The sequence below is a fragment of the Salmo trutta genome, chromosome 32, assembly GCF_901001165.1.
Source record: "Salmo trutta chromosome 32, fSalTru1.1, whole genome shotgun sequence".
Lineage (NCBI taxonomy): Eukaryota > Metazoa > Chordata > Actinopteri > Salmoniformes > Salmonidae > Salmo > Salmo trutta.
This window is the reverse complement of record NC_042988.1, coordinates 44,337,229-44,357,972: the sequence shown is the minus strand read 5'-3', so window position 1 is coordinate 44,357,972 and position 20,744 is coordinate 44,337,229. Positions and strand designations below refer to the sequence as shown.

Sequence of the window (20,744 nt, the reverse complement as noted above, 5' to 3'; positions counted from 1 at the left end):
CTCTCTCTCCTTCCCCCCCTCTCTCTCCCCTCCCTCCCCTGTCCCCGAGGGATAATAGGAGGGTGGGCTCTTATAAAACATCTGCTGGAGAATAATTTATTCCCTAAATCACTGTTATTAAAAAGAGAGAGAATAAAGCCCTTGCATTGAATTGAATAAAGTGGAGAGAGAGAGAGAGAGAGAGAGAGAGAGAGAGAGAGAGAGAGAGAGAGAGAGAGAGAGAGAGAGAGAGAAACCTGTGTTAGTGTAATATTTACTGTTCACTTTTTATTTCACTTTTGTTTATCATCTGGTTCACTTGCTTTGACAATGTTAACATATGTTGCCCATGCAAAGAGAGAGAGAGAGAGAGAGAGAGATGAAACAGTCTGAATAGTTAGGGAGGAGAGAAAAAGAGAGAGAGAGTGGTGAGGAGGCTAAAGGATAGAAACAGACATCTATGTACGAACACATAGAAACCAGTGACGGCTGTACTAATTCTAATTCACTAACAACATTTCTTCAACAAAATGTCAATTTCAGAAATATAACCTAGGTGATTGTCTGGAGTCTTCCACCAGAACAGATTTCTATAAAGTCCTCTTCTGTTCATCCACGATAGAATCAAACCTCAGACTCTAATTTGATTCGGCCACTCTTCTGACCAAATGGCACCTTGTTCCCTATGTAGGGCACTACCATTGACCAGGGCCCATAGGGCCTGATATAGGGAATAGGTTTCCAATTGGGACGCATCCATATACAGACAGATATCTGATATGTAGAAAACGACCCGGTCACATAGACAGATATCTGATGTGTAGGGAAACGACCCGGTCACATAGACAGATATCTGATATGGAGGAAACGACCCGGTCACATAGACAGATATCTGATATGTAGGGAAACGACCCGGTCACATAGACAGATATCTGATATGGAGGAAACGACCCGGTCACATAGACAGATATCTGATATGTAGGAAACGACCCGGTCACATAGACAGATATCTGATATGGAGGAAACGACCCGGTCACATAGACAGATATCTGATGTGTAGGAAACGACCCGGTCACATAGACAGATATCGGATATGGAGGAAATGACCCGGTCACATAGACAGATATCTGATGTGTAGGAAACGACCCGGTCACATAGACAGATATCTGATGTGGAGGAAACGACCCGGTCACATAGACAGATATCTGATGTGGAGGAAACGACCCGGTCACATAGACAGATATCGGATATGGAGGAAATGACCCGGTCACATAGACAGATATCTGATATGTAGGGAAACGACCCGGTCACATAGACAGATATCTGATATGTAGAAAACGACCCGGTCACATAGACAGATATCTGATATGTAGGGAAACGACCCGGTCACATAGACAGATATCGGATATGGAGGAAACGACCCGGTCACATAGACAGATATCTGATATGTAGGGAAACGACCCGGTCACATAGACAGATATCTGATATGTAGGGAAACGACCCGGTCACATAGACAGATATCTGATATGTAGGGAAACGACCCGGTCACATAGACAGATATCTGATATGTAGGGAAACGACCCGGTCACATAGACAGATATCTGATATGTACGGAAACGACCCGGTCACATAGACAGATATCTGATGTGTAGGAAACAACCCGGTCACATAGACAGATATCTGATATGTAGGGAAACGACCCGGTCACATAGACAGATATCTGATATGTAGGGAAACGACCCGGTGACATAGACAGATATCTGATGTGTAGAAACCACCCGGTCACATAGACAGATATCTGATATGTAGGAAACGACCCGGTCACATAGACAGATATCTGATATGGAGGAAACGACCCGGTCACATAGACAGATATCTGATATGTAGGAAACGACCCGGTCAGCTGATGCAGTGGAAATATGAGAGACATTTTCCACAATGTGATTGAGATTGGGTGGACATAATAATGGCGTCAGAGGGGATGCCTGTCGTTTTATGGGCTCCTAACCAATTCTGCTGTTATTTTATGGTGATACTTTTTTTACTTTAGATTATTTAGTAAATATTTTCTTAACTCTTATTTTTTTAACTGCATTGTTGGTTAAGTGTTTGTAAGTAAGCATTTCACGGTAAGGTCTATATATGTTTTCGGCTCATGTGACGAATACAGTTTGATTTGATTTGAGAGGTGAGCATCAGGTTTTAAAACCCTCTACAGTCAAAGACCTCTCTCAGCCAGGGGAGGGGGGATTCTACTAAGCTGATGGAATTGTTTTAACAAGGTCACACCAAGGATCATTTAGCTATTTGAAATGGAATTTTGAAACCCCTTGAAGTATCCAAATATACAGGTGAAGTCGGAAGTTAACATACACTTAGGTTGGAGTCATTAAAACTCGTTTTTCAACCACTCCACAAATTTCTTGTTAACAAACTATAGTTTTGGCAAGTCGGTTAGGATATCTATTGTGTGCATGACACAAGTCATTTTTCAACAATTGTTTACAGACAGATTATTTCACTTATAATTCACTGTATCACAATTTCAGTGGGTCAGAAGTTTACTGAAAAGACAAAGATCGGTTTTGGTGGTTGATAGATTTAGCAAGCATTTAATTAAAAGTTGACTGTGCCTTTAAACAGCTTGGAAAATTCCCAAAAATGATGTCATGGCTTTAGAAGCTTCTGATAGACTAATTGACATCATTTGAGTCAATTGGAGGTGTAACTGTGGATGTATTTCAAGGCCTACCTTCAAACTCAGTGCCTCTTTGCGTGACATCATGGGAAAATCAAAAGAAATCAGCCAAGACCTCAGAAAAAAATTGCAGACCTCCACAAGTCTGGTTCTTCCTTGGGAGCAATTTCCAAATGCCTGAAGGTACCACGTTCATCTGTACAAACAATAGTACGCAAGTATAAACACCATGGGACCACGCAGCCGTCATACCGCTCAGGAAGGAGACGCATTCTGTCTGAGATGAACGTACTTTGGTGCAAAAAGTGCAAATCAATCCCAGAACAACAGCAAAGGACCTTGTGAAGATGCTGGAGGAAACAGGTACAAAAGTATCTATATCCACAGTAAAACGAGTCCTATATCGACATAACCGAAAGGCCGCTCAGCAAGGAAGAAGCCACTGCTCCAAAACCGCCATAAAAAATCCAGACTACGGTCTGCAACTGCACATAGGGACAAAGATCGTACTTTTCTGAGAAATGTCCTCTGGTCTGAAACAAACAAAAATAGAACTGTTTGGCCATAATGACCATCGTTATGTTTGGAGGAAAAAGGGGGAGGCTTGCAAGCCGAAGAACACCATCCCAACCGTGAAGCACGGGGGTGGCAGCATCATGTTATGGGGGTGCTTTGCTGCACTTCACAAAATAGATGGCATCATGAGGGAGGAAAATTATGTGGATATATTGAAGCAACATCTCAAGACATCGGTCAGGAAGTTAAAGCTTGGTCACAAATGGGTCTTCCAAATGGACAATGACCCCAAGCATACTTCCAAAGTTCTGGCAAAATGGCTTAAGGACAACAAAGTCAAGGTATTGGAGTGGCTATCACAAAGCCCTGACCTCAATCCTATAGAAAATGTGTGGGCAGAACTGAAAAAGCATGTGCAAGCAAGGAGACCTACAAGCCTGACTCAGTTACACCAGCTCTGTCAGGAGGAATGGGACAAAATTCACCCAACTTATTGTGGGAAGCTTGTGGAAGGCTACCCGAAACGTTTGACCCAAGTTAAACAATTTAAAGGCAATGCTACCAAATACTAATTGAGTGCATGTAAACTTCTGACCCACTGGGAATGTGATGAAAGAAATACAAGCTGAAATAAATCATTCTCTCTACTACTATTCTGACATTTCACATTCTTAAAATAAAGTGGTGATCCTAACTGACCTAAGACAGGGATTTTTTACTAGGATTAAATGTCAGGAATTGTGAAAAACTGAGTTTAAATGTATTTGGCTAAGGTGTATGTAAACTTCCGACTTCAACTGTAATATAAATAACTTATTTGATAAATGCAACACATACAAATGCACTTAATAACAGATTCAATGTTTGTCTGTCCTATATCTGATATAAGAAAGAAACATATGTAAATATTTTTTGTATTCAACCCCTTATTTTTGGCACTAAACAACTTCTATAAATGTTTTCAACTGGGAGTCCTAGACTGGACCATCAGACTAGTGTTGTGAGGACTGTGGGGGTCCTAGACTGGACCATCAGACTAGTGTTGTGAGGACTGTGGGAGTCCTAGACTGGACCATCAGACTAGTGTTGTGAGGACTGTGGGGGTCCTAGACTGGACCATCAGACTAGTGTTGTGAGGACTGTGGGGGTCCTAGACTGGACCATCAGACTAGTGTTGTGAGGACTGTGGGGGTCCTAGACTGGACCATCAGACTAGTGTTGTGAGGATTGTGGGGGTCCTAGACTGGACCTTCAGACTAGTGTTGTGAGGACTGTGGGGGTCCTAGACTGGACCATCAGACTAGTGTTGTGAGGATTGTGGGAGTCCTAGACTGGACCATCAGACTAGTGTTGTGAGGACTGTGGGAGGCCTAGACTGGACCTTCAGACTAGTGTTGTGAGGACTGTGGGAGGCCTAGACTGGACCTTCAGACTAGTGTTGTGAGGACTGTGGGAGGCCTAGACTGGACCTTCAGACTAGTGTTGTGAGGACTGTGGGAGTCCTAGACTGGACCTTCAGACTAGTGTTGTGAGGACTGTGGGAGTCCTAGACTGGACCTTCAGACTAGTGTTGTGAGGACTGTGGGAGTCCTAGACTGGACCTTCAGACTAGTGTTGTGAGGACTGTGGGAGTCCTAGACTGGACCATCAGACTAGTATTGTGAGGATTGTGGGAGTCCTAGACTGGACCATCAGACTAGTGTTGTGAGGACTGTGGGGGTCCTAGACTGGACCATCAGACTAGTGTTGTGAGGATTGTGGGAGTCCTAGACTGGACCATCAGACTAGTGTTGTGAGGACTGTGGGAGTCCTAGACTGGACCATCAGACTAGTGTTGTGAGGACTGTGGGAGTCCTAGACTGGACCATCAGACTAGTGTTGTGAGGACTGTGGGAGTCCTAGACTGGACCATCAGACTAGTGTTGTGAGGACTGTGGGGGTCCTAGACTGGACCTTCAGACTAGTGTTGTGAGGACTGTGGGAGTCCTAGACTGGACCTTCAGACTAGTGTTGTGAGGACTGTGGGAGTCCTAGACTGGACCTTCAGACTAGTGTTGTGAGGACTGTGGGCATCCTAGACTGGACCATCAGACTAGTGTTGTGAGGACTGTGGGAGTCCTAGACTGGACCATCAGACTAGTGTTGTGAGCTCTGTGGGAGTCCTAGACTGGACCTTCAGACTAGTGTTGTGAGGACTGTGGGCATCCTAGATTGGACCATCAGACTAGTGTTGTGAGGACTGTGGGAGGCCTAGACTGGACCATCAGACTAGTGTTGTGAGGACTGTGGGAGTCCTAGACTGGACCATCAGACTAGTGTTGTGAGGACTGTGGGAGTCCTAGACTGGACCTTCAGACTAGTGTTGTGAGGACTGTGGGAATTCTAGACTCGACCATCAGACTAGTGTTGTGAGGACTGTGGGAGTCCTAGACTGGACCTTCAGACTAGTGTTGTGAGGACTGTGGGAGTCCTAGACTGGACCATCAGACTAGTGTTGTGAGGACTGTGGGAGTCCTAGACTGGACCATCAGACTAGTGTTGTGAGGACTGTGGGAGTCCTAGACTGGACCATCAGACTAGTGTTGTGAGGATTGTGGGAGTCCTAGACTGGAACATCAGACTAGTGTTGTGAGGACTGTGGGAGTCCTAGACTGGACCATCAGACTAGTGTTGTGAGGACTGTGGGGGTCCTAGACTGGACCATCAGACTAGTGTTGTGAGGATTGTGGGAGTCCTAGACTGGACCATCAGACTAGTGTTGTGAGGACTGTGGGAGTCCTAGACTGGACCATCAGACTAGTGTTGTGAGGACTGTGGGAGTCCTAGACTGGACCATCAGACTAGTGTTGTGAGGACTGTGGGAGTCCTAGACTGGACCATCAGACTAGTGTTGTGAGGACTGTGGGGGTCCTAGACTGGACCTTCAGACTAGTGTTGTGAGGACTGTGGGAGTCCTAGACTGGACCTTCAGACTAGTGTTGTGAGGACTGTGGGAGTCCTAGACTGGACCTTCAGACTAGTGTTGTGAGGACTGTGGGCATCCTAGACTGGACCATCAGACTAGTGTTGTGAGGACTGTGGGAGTCCTAGACTGGACCATCAGACTAGTGTTGTGAGCTCTGTGGGAGTCCTAGACTGGACCTTCAGACTAGTGTTGTGAGGACTGTGGGCATCCTAGATTGGACCATCAGACTAGTGTTGTGAGGACTGTGGGAGGCCTAGACTGGACCATCAGACTAGTGTTGTGAGGACTGTGGGAGTCCTAGACTGGACCATCAGACTAGTGTTGTGAGGACTGTGGGAGTCCTAGACTGGACCTTCAGACTAGTGTTGTGAGGACTGTGGGAATTCTAGACTCGACCATCAGACTAGTGTTGTGAGGACTGTGGGAGTCCTAGACTGGACCTTCAGACTAGTGTTGTGAGGACTGTGGGAGTCCTAGACTGGACCATCAGACTAGTGTTGTGAGGACTGTGGGAGTCCTAGACTGGACCATCAGACTAGTGTTGTGAGGACTGTGGGAGTCCTAGACTGGACCATCAGACTAGTGTTGTGAGGATTGTGGGAGTCCTAGACTGGAACATCAGACTAGTGTTGTGAGGACTGTGGGAGTCCTAGACTGGACCATCAGACTAGTGTTGTGAGGACTGTGGGGGTCCTAGACTGGACCATCAGACTAGTGTTGTGAGGATTGTGGGAGTCCTAGACTGGACCATCAGACTAGTGTTGTGAGGACTGTGGGAGTCCTAGACTGGACCATCAGACTAGTGTTGTGAGGACTGTGGGAGTCCTAGACTGGACCATCAGACTAGTGTTGTGAGGACTGTGGGAGTCCTAGACTGGACCATCAGACTAGTGTTGTGAGGACTGTGGGGGTCCTAGACTGGACCTTCAGACTAGTGTTGTGAGGACTGTGGGAGTCCTAGACTGGACCTTCAGACTAGTGTTGTGAGGACTGTGGGAGTCCTAGACTAGACCTTCAGACTAGTGTTGTGAGGACTGTGGGCATCCTAGACTGGACCATCAGACTAGTGTTGTGAGGACTGTGGGAGTCCTAGACTGGACCATCAGACTAGTGTTGTGAGCTCTGTGGGAGTCCTAGACTGGACCTTCAGACTAGTGTTGTGAGGACTGTGGGCATCCTAGATTGGACCATCAGACTAGTGTTGTGAGGACTGTGGGAGGCCTAGACTGGACCATCAGACTAGTGTTGTGAGGACTGTGGGAGTCCTAGACTGGACCATCAGACTAGTGTTGTGAGGACTGTGGGAGTCCTAGACTGGACCTTCAGACTAGTGTTGTGAGGACTGTGGGAATTCTAGACTCGACCATCAGACTAGTGTTGTGAGGACTGTGGGAGTCCTAGACTGGACCTTCAGACTAGTGTTGTGAGGACTGTGGGAGTCCTAGACTGGACCATCAGACTAGTGTTGTGAGGACTGTGGGAGTCCTAGACTGGACCATCAGACTAGTATTGTGAGGACTGTGGGAGTCCTAGACTGGACCATCAGACTAGTGTTGTGAGGATTGTGGGAGTCCTAGACTGGAACATCAGACTAGTGTTGTGAGGACTGTGGGAGTCCTAGACTGGACCATCAGACTAGTGTTGTGAGGACTGTGGGAGTCCTAGACTGGACCATCAGACTAGTGTTGTGAGAACTGTGGGGGTCCTAGACTGGACCTTCAGACTAGTGTTGTGAGGACTGTGGGAGTCCTAGACTAGACCTTCAGACTAGTGTTGTGAGGACTGTGGGAGTCCTAGACTGGACCTTCAGACTAGTGTTGTGATGACTGTGGGAGTCCTAGACTGGACCATCAGACTAGTGTTGTGAGGACTGTGGGAGTCCTAGACTGGACCTTCAGACTAGTGTTGTGAGGACTGTGGGAGTCCTAGACTGGACCATCAGACTAGTGTTGTGAGGACTGTGGGAGTCCTAGACTGGACCATCAGACTAGTGTTGTGAGGACTGTGGGAGTCCTAGACTGGACCATCAGACTAGTGTTGTGAGGACTGTGGGAGTCCTAGACTGGACCATCAGACTAGTGTTGTGAGGACTGTGGGAGTCCTAGACTGGACCATCAGACTAGTGTTGTGAGGACTGTGGGAGTCCTAGACTGGACCATCAGACTAGTGTTGTGAGGACTGTGGGAGTCCTAGACTGGACCATCAGACTAGTGTTGTGAGGACTGTGGGAGTCCTAGACTGGACCATCAGACTAGTGTTGTGAGGACTGTGGGAGTCCTAGACTGGACCATCAGACTAGTGTTGTGAGGACTGTGGGAGTCCTAGACTGGACCATCAGACTAGTGTTGTGAGGATTGTGGGAGTCCTAGACTGGACCTTCAGACTAGTGTTGTGAGCCCTGTGGGAGTCCTAGACTGGACCTTCAGACTAGTGTTGTGAGGACTGTGGGAGTCCTAGACTGGACCTTCAGACTAGTGTTGTGAGGACTGTGGGAGTCCTAGACTGGACCATCAGACTAGTGTTGTGAGGACTGTGGGAATTCTAGACTCGACCATCAGACTAGTGTTGTGAGGACTGTGGGAGTCCTAGACTGGACCTTCAGACTAGTGTTGTGAGGACTGTGGGAGTCCTAGACTGGACCATCAGACTAGTGTTGTGAGGACTGTGGGAGTCCTAGACTGGACCATCAGACTAGTGTTGTGAGGACTGTGGGAGTCCTAGACTGGACCATCAGACTAGTGTTGTGAGGACTGTGGGGGTCCTAGACTGGACCTTCAGACTAGTGTTGTGAGGACTGTGGGAGTCCTAGACTGGACCTTCAGACTAGTGTTGTGAGGACTGTGGGCGTCCTAGACTGGACCATCAGACTAGTGTTGTGAGGACTGTGGGAGTCCTAGACTGGACCATCAGACTAGTGTTGTGAGGACTGTGGGAGTCCTAGACTGGACCATCAGACTAGTGTTGTGAGGACTGTGGGGGTCCTAGACTGGACCATCAGACTAGTGTTGTGAGGACTGTGGGCGTCCTAGACTGGACCATCAGACTAGTGTTGTGAGGACTGTGGGAGTCCTAGACTGTGGGAGTCCTAGATTAGCATACTTAAACAGTTAATTAGATAGTAGTGGACATGAGGACAGAATCTCTGTATCTCACATCAAAACAGACAGGGGCCCATAGTGCACTATGTAGGGGGTAGGGTGACATTTTGGAGGCAGACTCTGTCTGCAGTAAGAGCTGAGGGGGAAACCCAGGGGTTACTGGTTAATCATTCCTACCAGTGTGTCAAACTATTCAGCGGTGCTTCAACGCTTCACAACAGAATGATAGAATCCCTCTGAGTGCTCCAAACGACCCAGAAACCATTGTAACCTACAGTGGGTTTGAGGAGAACAGATTGAGTGGTTGTGTTTGTGTGTGTGTCCCACTAGGCTGTGGTGTCAAGGCAGAACAGTGAACCTGTCTGTTTGTTATAACAGGAAGCAGGAAACAGTCAGGAACAGGACTACACACACACGAGCCAGGGGTGTAGCAACTAAAAATACCCCCCCTGTGAAAGGTCATAACAAGCCATAAAACGCAGGAGGACATATGACAGCAGTGTGTGTGTGTAGATGATGAAACCATGTGATGAGAAGTCATTCAGCTGGGCGTGACCCTCTGGTGTAGTGTCAACATCGGTCTGTGATAATGGGTGTAGCCCTTTCCTGCAGTCAAATGACCTAGTGACCTCATGGTGGAATGTTATTCATCATTTCATAATTAATAAATAAATACAATTAACGGCGAAAATCCATTGTTTCTATGTCCAACAGTTTTGTTATATTTCAGTCCTCTGTGATGTATATAAAGTGTAATATTAGGATTGAATCTCTAAATGTAATACATGTAAACTCTATATCTGACATGGTACAGGTGTCTTCTTTTGTTTAAGCCCAGAACCATGTGTTTGAGGTTTAAACGATTGTTTCAAAGTAGATTTGGTTAAGACTACCAAGAAACACTCTGTGTGACCCTGATTTAGCCCACTGCAGCAAAAAGGCTAAATATATGAGAGAGAGAGAGAGAGAGAGAGAGAGAGAGAGAGAGAGAGAGAGAGAGAGAGAGAGAGAGAGAGAGAGAGAGAGAGAGAGAGAGAGAGAGAGAGAGAGAGAGAGAGAGAGAGAGAGAGAGAGAGAGATCTTTGATAAACACAGCCAGAGGTCTTTGTGGAGAGCCTAGAGAACACTACACAAAAATGGTTCTTCGTCTGTCCCCATAGGATAACCCTTTGAAGAACCCTTTCTGGTTCAACGTAGAGCAGTTTTAGGTTACATCTACAACCCTTTACAGAGAGGGTTCTATGTGTAAACCCAACATGGTTCTACCTGGAACAAAAAAAAGGGTTCTCCTATGGGGGCAGCCAAAGAACCCTTTTGGAAGCCTTTTTTCTAAGAGTGTAAATATTGGTGAACTTCCATCTAAGACTTACCACCATAGCACTTAAACCTAACCTTCAAATGAAATGTTATTGGTTGGGTACAAATAGGTTGCAGACGTTATCACAGGTGCAGCGAAATGCTTATGTTTCTAGTGCCAACAGTGCAGTAATACCCCACCATACCAAACAACACATACAAATCCCCAAAATAAAAATACATGAATTAAGAAATATCAGAACGAGAAATGTCCGGAATATAGCGGAATATATATCCTTCAGCACAGGCATCACCAATCACCACCTGCCATCACATCTATCCTTCAGCACAGCCATCACCAATCACCACCTCCCATCACATCTATCCTTCAGCACAGCCATCACCAATCACCACCTCCCATCACATCTATCCTTCAGCACAGCCATCACCAATCACCACCTCCCATCACATCTATCCTTCAGCACAGCCATCACCAATCACCACCTCCAATCACATCTATCCTTCAGCACAGCCATAACCAATCACCACCTCCCATCACATCTATCCTTCAGCAGAGCCATCACCAATCACCACCTCCAATCACATCTATCCTACCACTAGGGGTAGAACATGGTGATGATACAGTACAGAGACAGGGCTGCAGGACAGGACCACTAGGGGTAGAACATGGTGAGGATACAGTACAGAGACAGGACTGCAGGACAGGACCACTAGGGGTAGAACATGGTGATGATACAATACAGAGACAGGGCTGCAGGACAGGACCACTAGGGGTAGAACATGGTGAGGATACAGTACAGAGACAGGACTGCAGGACAGGACCACTAGGGGTAGAACATGGTGATGATACAGTACAGAGACAGGACTGCAGGACAGGACCACTAGGGGTAGAACATGGTGATGATACAGTACAGAGACAGGGCTGCAGGACAGGACCACTAGGGGTAGAACATGGTGAGGATACAGTACAGAGACAGGACTGCAGGACAGGACCACTAGGGGTAGAACATGGGGATGATACAGTACAGAGACAGGGCTGCAGGACAGGACCACTAGGGGTAGAACATGGTGAGGATACAGTACAGAGACAGGGCTGCAGGACAGGACCACTAGGGGTAGAACATGGTTATGATACAGTACAGAGAGGGCTGCAGGACAGGACCACTAGGGGTAGAACATGGTGATGATGCAGTACAGAGACAGGGCTGCAGGACAGGACCACTAGGGGTAGAACATGGTGAGGATACAGTACAGAGACAGGACTGCAGGACAGGACCACTAGGGGTAGAACATGGGGATGATACAGTACAGAGACAGGGCTGTAGGACAGGACCACTAGGGGTAGAACATGGTGAGGATACAGTACAGAGGCAGGGCTGCAGGACAGGACCACTAGGGGTAGAACATGGTGATGATACAGTACAGAGACAGGGCTGCAGGACAGGACCACTAGGAGGTAGAACATGGTGATGATACAGTACAGAGACAGGGCTGCAGGACAGGACCACTAGGAGGTAGAACATGGTGATGATACAATACAGAGACAGGGCTGCAGGACAGGACCACTAGGGGTAGAACATGGGGATGATACAGTACAGGGACAGGGCTGCAGGACAGGACCACTAGGGGTAGAACATGGGGATGATACAGTACAGAGACAGGGCTGCAGGACAGGACCACTAGGGCTAGAACATGGTGATGATACAGTACAGAGCTGCAGGACAGAACCACTAGGAGGTAGAACATGGTGATGATACAGTACAGAGACAGGGCCGCTGGACAGAACCACTAGGGGTAGAACATGGTGATGATACAGTACAGAGACAGGGCTGCAGGACAGGACCACTAGGGGTAGAACATTGTGATGATACAGTACAGAGACAGGGCTGCAGGACAGGACCACTAGGGGTAGAACATGGTGATGATACAGTACAGAGACAGGGCTGCAGGACAGGACCACTAGGAGGTAGAACATGGTGATGATACAGTACAGAGACAGGGCTGCAAGACAGGACCACTAGGGGTAGAACATGGTGAGGATACAGTACAGAGACAGGGCTGCAGGACAGGACCACTAGGGGTAGAACATGGTGATGATACAGTACAGAGACAGGGCTGCAGGACAGGACCACTAGGGGTAGAACATGGTGATGATACAATACAGAGACAGGGCTGCAGGACAGGACCACTAGAGGTAGAACATGGGGATGATACAGTACAGAGACAGGGCTGCAGGACAGGACCACTAGGGGTAGAACATGGTGATGATACAGTACAGAGACAGGGCTGCAGGACAGGACCACTAGGGGTAGAACATGGTGATGATACAGTACAGAGACAGGGCTGCAGGACAGGACCACTAGGGGTAGAACATGGTGATGATACAGTACAGAGACAGGGCTGCAGGACAGGACCACTAGGGGTAGAACATGGTGATGATACAGTACAGAGACAGGACTGCAGGACAGGACCACTAGGGGTAGAACATGGTGAGGATACAGTGCAGAGACAGGACTGCAGGACAGGACCACTAGGGGTAGAACATGGTGATGATACAGTACAGAGACAGGACTGCAGGACAGGACCACTAGGGGTAGAACATGGTGAGGATACAGTGCAGAGACAGGACTGCAGGACAGGACCACTAGGGGTAGAACATGTGTATGTGTGAAATGTACTCCTCAGCATTAAGTGTCCTTCTTGCGTCGCCTCATTAGCTGGCTTCTGAGGTGGAGCGATCAGCTAAGATGCTTGAGGTGGGCGGTCACGTGTGGTTGCCAGAGGTCCTGAGTTCGCGCCAGATTTTGTACTTTCTAAGCAAACAGAATGATGTCCTTAACATAGGCAACACTGTGTGTGTGTGTGAAGTCATCTTTGTGTTTGAGGGCAAACATTTAAGTCCTCCTTAATCCCACTCTACCGGTCGTCTGTCAAGTCCTCTGTCCCTCGATCATTACCTTCCCCTCTCAACATGTTGTCTATTCAGTCAGGCATGGTACACTGACCACCAGCTGTCGCACGCACGCACACACACACACGCACGCACGCACGCACGCACGCACATGCAAACAAAGACTAACTGTAAAAGCTTAGTATCCATCTGTTAAACCACCCCCAGGAGAGGAGAGAGGGGAAACAGAGGAGGGAAGAGAAGAGAAGAGGGGAGGAATAGAGAAGCGGAGGAAGAGTGAGGAGGAAGAGGAGAGATAACATGTTCCATTTGTTCCAACATGATGGTTTGTCTAAACAGAGGATGTTGTTGTTCCATGAGAGGAGGCTGTGACCAGAACCAGCAGGCCAGCGGAACCTGACAGTGTTCTATCAGAATCATCCATGTTATGTAGTGGGTGTTACGGAGCTGCCGCATACTTTCCAGACCAGCCTGTTTTGATTTGGCTCAGAGTTTCCACACTATTAGCAGCACCACTGACCTTCCAGCTGTGTTCTGTGTCCTCTGGGACAACAACAGATAATAGTGATGGAGACCAGCTGAGAGGGACATGAACCAGTGACTCTACAGATACAGGACATACCACTGTGCCATTAAGACCTGGACCTCATAGAATGACACGAGTACACACGAGCACACTTTCTAACTTCAGACACTTATCTACAGTGCCTTCGAAAAGTATTCAGACCCCTTGACTTTTTCCACATTTTGTTACATTACAGCCTTATTCTAAAACTTATTTTTTTAAAACTCATCAATCTACACACAATACCCCATAATGACAATGTGAAAAGAGGTTTTAAGAAATGTTTGCAAATTTATAAAAAGCAAAAAAAACAGATACCTTTTTTACATAAGTATTCGGACCCTTTGCTATTAGACTTGAAATTGAGCTCAGGTGCATCCTGTTTCCATTGATCACCCTTGAGATGTTTCTATAACTTGATTGGAGTACAGCTGTGGTAAATTAAATTGATGGGACATGATTTGGAAAGGCACACACCTGTCTATATAAGGTCCCAGAGTTGACAGTGCATGTCAGAGCAAAAACCAAGCCATGAGGTTGAAGGAATTGTCCGTGGAACTTGAAGACAGGATTGTGTTGAGGCACAGATCTGGGGAAGGGTAAAATAATAAATTATGCAGCATGGAAGGTCCCCAAGAACACAGTGGCCTCCATCATTCTTAAATGGAAGAAGTTTGGAACCACCAAGACTCTTTCTAGAGCTGGCCGCCATCGAGGGAGAAGAACCTTGGTCAGGGAGGTGACCAACAACCCGATGGTCACTCTGACAGAGCTTTAGAGTTCCTCTGTGGAGATGGGAGAACCTTCCAGAAGAACAACCATCTCTGCAGCACTCCACCAATCAGGCCTTTATGGTAAAGTGGCCAGACAGAAGCCACTCCCCAGTAAAAGGCACATGACAGCCCGCTTGGAGTTTGTCAAAAGGCACCTAAAGGACTCTCAGACCATGAGAAACAAGATTGTCTTGTCTGATGAAACCAAGATTGAATTATTTGGCCTGAATGCCAATCATCACGTCTGGAGGAAACCTGGCACCATCCCTACAGTGAAGCATGGTGGTGGCAGCATCATGCTGTGGGGATGTTTTTCAGCGGCAGGGACTGGGAGACTAGTCAGGATCAAGGGAAAGATGAACGGAGCAAAGTACAGAGAGATCCTTGATGAAAACCTGCTCCAGAGTGCTCGGGCACTCAGACTGGGGCGACGGTTCATCTTCCAACAGGACAACGACCCTAAGCACACAGACAAGACAACGAAGGAGTGGCTTTGGTACAAGTCTCTGAATGTCCTTGAGTGGCCCAGACAGAGCCCAGACTTGAACACGATCGAACATCTCTGGAGAGACCTGAAAATAGCTGTGCAGCAACGCTCCCAATTCAACTTGACAGAGCTTGAGAGGATCTGCAGAAAAGAATGGGAGAAACTCCCCAAATGCAGGTGTGCCAAGCTTGTAGCGTCATACCCAAGAGGATTCGATGCTGTAATTGCTGCCAAAGGTGCTTCAATGAAGTACTGGTCTGAAAACGTATGTAAATGTGATATTTCAACAACAACAAAAAATCATACATTTTTGGGCTTTGTCATCATGGGTTATTGTATGTAGATTTATGAGGTGGAAAAAAACGATTTAATACATTTTAGAATAAGGCTGTAACGTAACAAAATGTGGAAAAAGTCAAGGGGTCTGAATACTTTCCGAGTGCACTGTATATATAGGCTGCCTCCCAAATGACCTCAAATTGACCGTATGGGCCCTGGTCAAAAGTAGTGCACTATATCAAATCAAATCTTCCCAACAATAAAGATTTAAAAAATAATAATAAAAAGAAAAATAGCAACACAAGGAATATAATACACAAGAATGGAGCTATATACAGGGAGTACCAGTACCAGATCAATGTGGAGCTATATACAGGGAGTACCAGTACCAGATCAATGTGGAGCTATATACAGGGAGTACCAGTACCAGATCAATGTGGAGCTATATACAGGGAGTACCAGTACCAGATCAATGTGCAGCTATATACAGGGAGTACCAGTACCAGATCAACGTGGAGCTATATACAGGGAGTACCAGTACCAGATGAATGTGGAGCTATATACAGGGAGTACCAGTACCAGATCAATGTGGAGCTATATACAGGGAGTACCAGTACCAGATCAATGTGGAGCTATATACAGGAAGTACCAGTACCAGATGAATGTGCAGCTATATACAGGAAGTACCAGATCAATGTGGAGCTATATACAGGGAGTACCAGATCAATGTGGAGCTATATACAGGGAGTACCAGTACCAGATCAATGTGGAGCTATATACAGGAAGTACCAGTACCAGATCAACGTGGAGCTATATACAGGGAGTACCAGATCAATGTGGAGCTATATACAGGGAGTACCAGATCAATGTGGAGCTATATACAGGGAGTACCAGATGAATGTGGAGCTATATACAGGGAGTACCAGTACCAGATCAATGTGCAGCTATATACAGGAAGTACCAGATCAATGTGGAGCTATATACAGGGAGTACCAGTACCAGATGAATGTGGAGCTATATACAGGGAGTACCAGTACCAGATCAATGTGGAGCTATATACAGGGAGTACCAGTACCAGATCAATGTGGAGCTATATACAGGGAGTACCAGTACCAGATCAATGTGGAGCTATATACAGGGAGTACCAGATCAATGTGGAGCTATATACAGGGAGTACCAGTACCAGATCAATGTGGAGCTATATACAGGGAGTACCAGATCAATGTGGAGCTATATACAGGGAGTACCAGTACCAGATGAATGTGGAGCTATATACAGGGAGTACCAGATCAATGTGGAGCTATATACAGGGAGTACCAGTACCAGATCAATGTGGAGCTATATACAGGGAGTACCAGTACCAGATCAATGTGGAGCTATATACAGGGAGTACCAGTACCAGATCAGTGTGGATCTATATACAGGGAGTACCAGTACCAGATCAATGTGGAGTTATATACAGGGAGTACCAGTACCAGATCAATGTGGAGCTATATACAGGGAGTACCAGTACCAGATCAATGTGGAGCTATATACAGGGAGTACCAGATCAATGTGGAGCTATATACAGGGAGTACCAGTACCAGATCAATATGGAGCTATATACAGGGAGTACCAGATCAATGTGGAGCTATATACAGGGAGTACCAGTACCAGATCAATGTGCAGAGGTACGAGGTATTTGAGGTAGATATGTACATGAAGGCAGGGTAAAATGACTAGACATCAGGATAGATAATAATACGGTATTTGAGGTAGATATGTACATGAAGGCAGGGTAAAGTGAATATCCAGCATACCAAAATGAGTTCTGTGAAAGTTCCCAGAATGTTCTCATAACACAAAAACTGCCCAGAAAAACACTGTGCTGATGATTACAGTGTGTTTGTATAAAACATTTGTCTGATGTTGCAAGAACGATCCTTAAAAACATTTCATTTGTTATTTAAGGGCTCCCAGAATGTTTCATTAGGTTGTGGGAACAGTCTGGTGGAAACATTGTGGGGACACAAAAATTTGTCCAGTCTTGGTTACGGTTGTGTGTGTGTATGACTAAAGTTTAAAATGCCCTTTGAATGAAATAACGTGCAGATTGTCAACATATGAAGTGTAAAAATATGGTTGTGTTTGTATGATTAAATGCTGTTCAAATGTCCTATTAATGACATTAAAATGCCATGTGTCTCTATATCACCTACAATACAGTCCTCAGATGAGAATTACCATTCAATCTACAATACAGTCCTCAAATGAGAATTACCATTCAATCTACAATACAGTCCTCAAATGAGAATTACCATTCAATCTACAATACAGTTCTTAAATGAGAATTACCATTCAATCTACAATACAGTTCTCAGATGAGAATTACCATTCAATCTACAATACAGTCCTCAGATGAGAATTACCATTCAATCTACAATACAGTCCTCAGATGAGAATTACCATTCAATCTAGAGAGAAACATAACAGGGATGTATTCCAGTCTGCTTTAATGGCAGCCATGTTCTATATGTTTGGTGGGACGTTGATGGAATATTCTCCTAACCCACAGAAAACTAATCACATGAATATTCTTGAAATGTGTCTGGAACATTTACTATCTTAAGTTCTGGGTAAGTTCTATTTGACATGTAGGGAATGGTCTCTTGGAAACATTCCTTGCACACCATGGGAACATTCCTATGAAAACGTTAGTGAATGACCTATGTGGTCGGCAGGTAGCCTAGCGGTTAAGAGCGTTGGGCCAGTAACCATGTAAATTTAAAATGCTTACCTTGCACTCTCTTTAGCCCCTGTCTCTGCACCGCCACAGGGAGAGGTGATGGTGGAGGTGAGGAAACACGCTCCTGACGCATCATCGGTGGTGGGCTCTCCTTCTTCACCCCGTTGCTAAGGGCAACCCCGCTCAGAACACTGGCAGCGCTTGGAACCCTGGTGGTCGTCATGGCGTCGGGACGGGAGAAGGAAGCGATCCTCTGCAGGATGGAACCCACGCTTTCTCTCTCTGACATCATTTCCTGTGGCTGAGTGTGCTCCAGTGGCAGGGGGGTGGAGGGGGCCAGGTGTCCTACCTGAGGTCTGGGGGAGAGCAGGTTGAGCTGAGGGGTCTGGGCGGGGGACAGGGGGACAGGGGACAGGCTCACCTTAGGGACAGGCTTGGCCCCCGGGGGGGAGGTAGGTGGGGGAGAGCGGGGGAGGGAGGGGTTGATGTTGTTGTAGGAGAGGTGGTGGTTGGCAGCGGGAAGAGGAGTGAGGTCACCACCGGAGCTGTCCAGACTGCTGAGGGATGGGCTAGCTGAGACAGAGAGGCTGCTGGGATAGTGTGCTCTGGGGGGAGGTTTAGGGGGGTCAGACGAGGGGGGAGGACGGGGGCTGGGCTGGGGCGTCTTCACCCCCACCAGACTGTCTAGATCCAGGGGAAACTTGTTGAGACGCTGCGTCTCTTTGGGTTTGGGCTGGGCCTGGTAGCTGTTGTGGTTCTGATTGGGAGAGTAGCATCCTTCCTTCCCAAAGGGACTAGTGTTATAATGGCGCTGGGATCCGCCATTCAAACCCACATTGGCGTTGCCATACCTCACCCCTCCACCTCCAGCCCCCCGCACCCCCATCACCCCGCCTCCTCCTTCCCCGATCTGGAGGTCCAGACTGGGCATGGATCCGTGGCTGACTCCCCTGGGCTCTGGAGCTCCCAGCCCCATAGGCCCCTCTAGCTCAGAGTGAAACACACTCCCATGGGAAGAGAACTTCTTCCCCATCCCCAGGCCCACGCCACACTGCTGCCCAGGACGCTGCTCCATCTGTGGGCTAGTGGAGTAGGACAGAGACCCTGGCTTGCCTGGAGGTACCCCTCCTCCTCCTTCTCCTCCACCTCCCTGGATGGAATACTCCAGACTAGAAGAGGAGCTATGGAGACTATCATTATCGCTGCCTGGGCCAGAGAGAGAGGAGGAGAAACCCTTAGGGTTGAACTTGTTCTGGAAGGAAGAGGCCCTGGTGATGCCTCCGGAGCTCCCTCCATTGTTGTTGATGGTGGGTCTGTTCATGGCTCTGTTGAAGGAGAGACTGGAGACCATGCGGGACTTGAATACAGGGCTCTGGGCAGGGCTGGGGTTGGTACCAAGACTGATTCGGGAGCGGAAGGCAGGGGAGCCGTGGTTGGAGGTGGGGAACCCTCGACCCTCGTTGGTCTTGTTGAGGAGGGAGGTGGAGGAGAGGGGGGAGGGAACGGGGGAGGAGGGAGGATGCTCGTCCACGTCATCGACGTCGAAGGATCTTTTCAAAGCTGTGGAGGAGAGAGAAGGAGATATGGGCAGAGGTAGGGGGAGAGAGGGAGGGGGGGAAGAGGGAGGGGGAGAGGAGGAAGAGGAAGGGGGGTGAGGGGAAAGAGCGAGGGGAGAGAGAGGGGATAGATGGAGGGACAAGGAGGGAGGGAGAGGGGGTAGATGGAGGGACAAGGAGGGAGGGAGAGGGGGTAGATGGAGGGACAAGGAGGAAGGGAGAGGGGGTAGATGGAGGGACAAGGAGGGAGGGAGAGGGGGTAGATGGAGGGACAAGGAGGAAGGGAGGGTTAATAAATGAGTTAATTAATAACAGTGGCGTTGAATAGTTGTAACATTAGCTTTAGTAAAATGAAAACACTTACTAACTGTTCTTATTTAAGTTACTTTAATTTATTCCACCTTTATTTAACCAGGTAACCAGGTAGGCTGGTTGAGAACAAGTTCTCATTTACAACTGCAACCTGGCCAAGATAAAGCAAAGCAGTGCGACACAAACAACAACACAGAGTTACACATGGAATAAACAAACGTACAGTCAATAACACAGTAGAAAAATCTATATACAGTGTGTGCAAATGGTGTAAGATTAGAGAGGTAAGGCAATAAATAGGCCATAGTGGCGAAGTAATTACAATATAGCAATTAAACACTGGAGTGATAGATGTGCAGAAGATGAATGTGCAAGTAGAGATACTGGGGTGCAAAGGAGCGAGTATTGAGAGGGGAGGCTGGAGGGGTTGTTCTGTGAAGGCTTTGTTATACTGAATACATTTAGATATTGTCGTCCGTTCGTTTTTAAGGAGCCATTGGACGTCTTTCAGTGATGTTCGTATCGGCGGAATCTTTTGCTTAATGTACACGGTGACAAAAACA

General features: G+C 47.3%; 1 protein-coding gene across 1 annotated transcript in view; it reads right to left on the bottom strand.

Annotated features, from left to right (window-relative positions):
* The window catches only part of LOC115171990 (septin-9), a gene marked incomplete in the record, with an annotated part of 212,274 nt that overhangs the window by 136,541 nt on the left and 54,989 nt on the right, over positions 1-20,744 (bottom strand). The window contains 1 exon segment of the mRNA XM_029729239.1: positions 18,365-19,873. Coding sequence (XP_029585099.1) covers positions 18,365-19,873 — 1,509 coding nt within the window.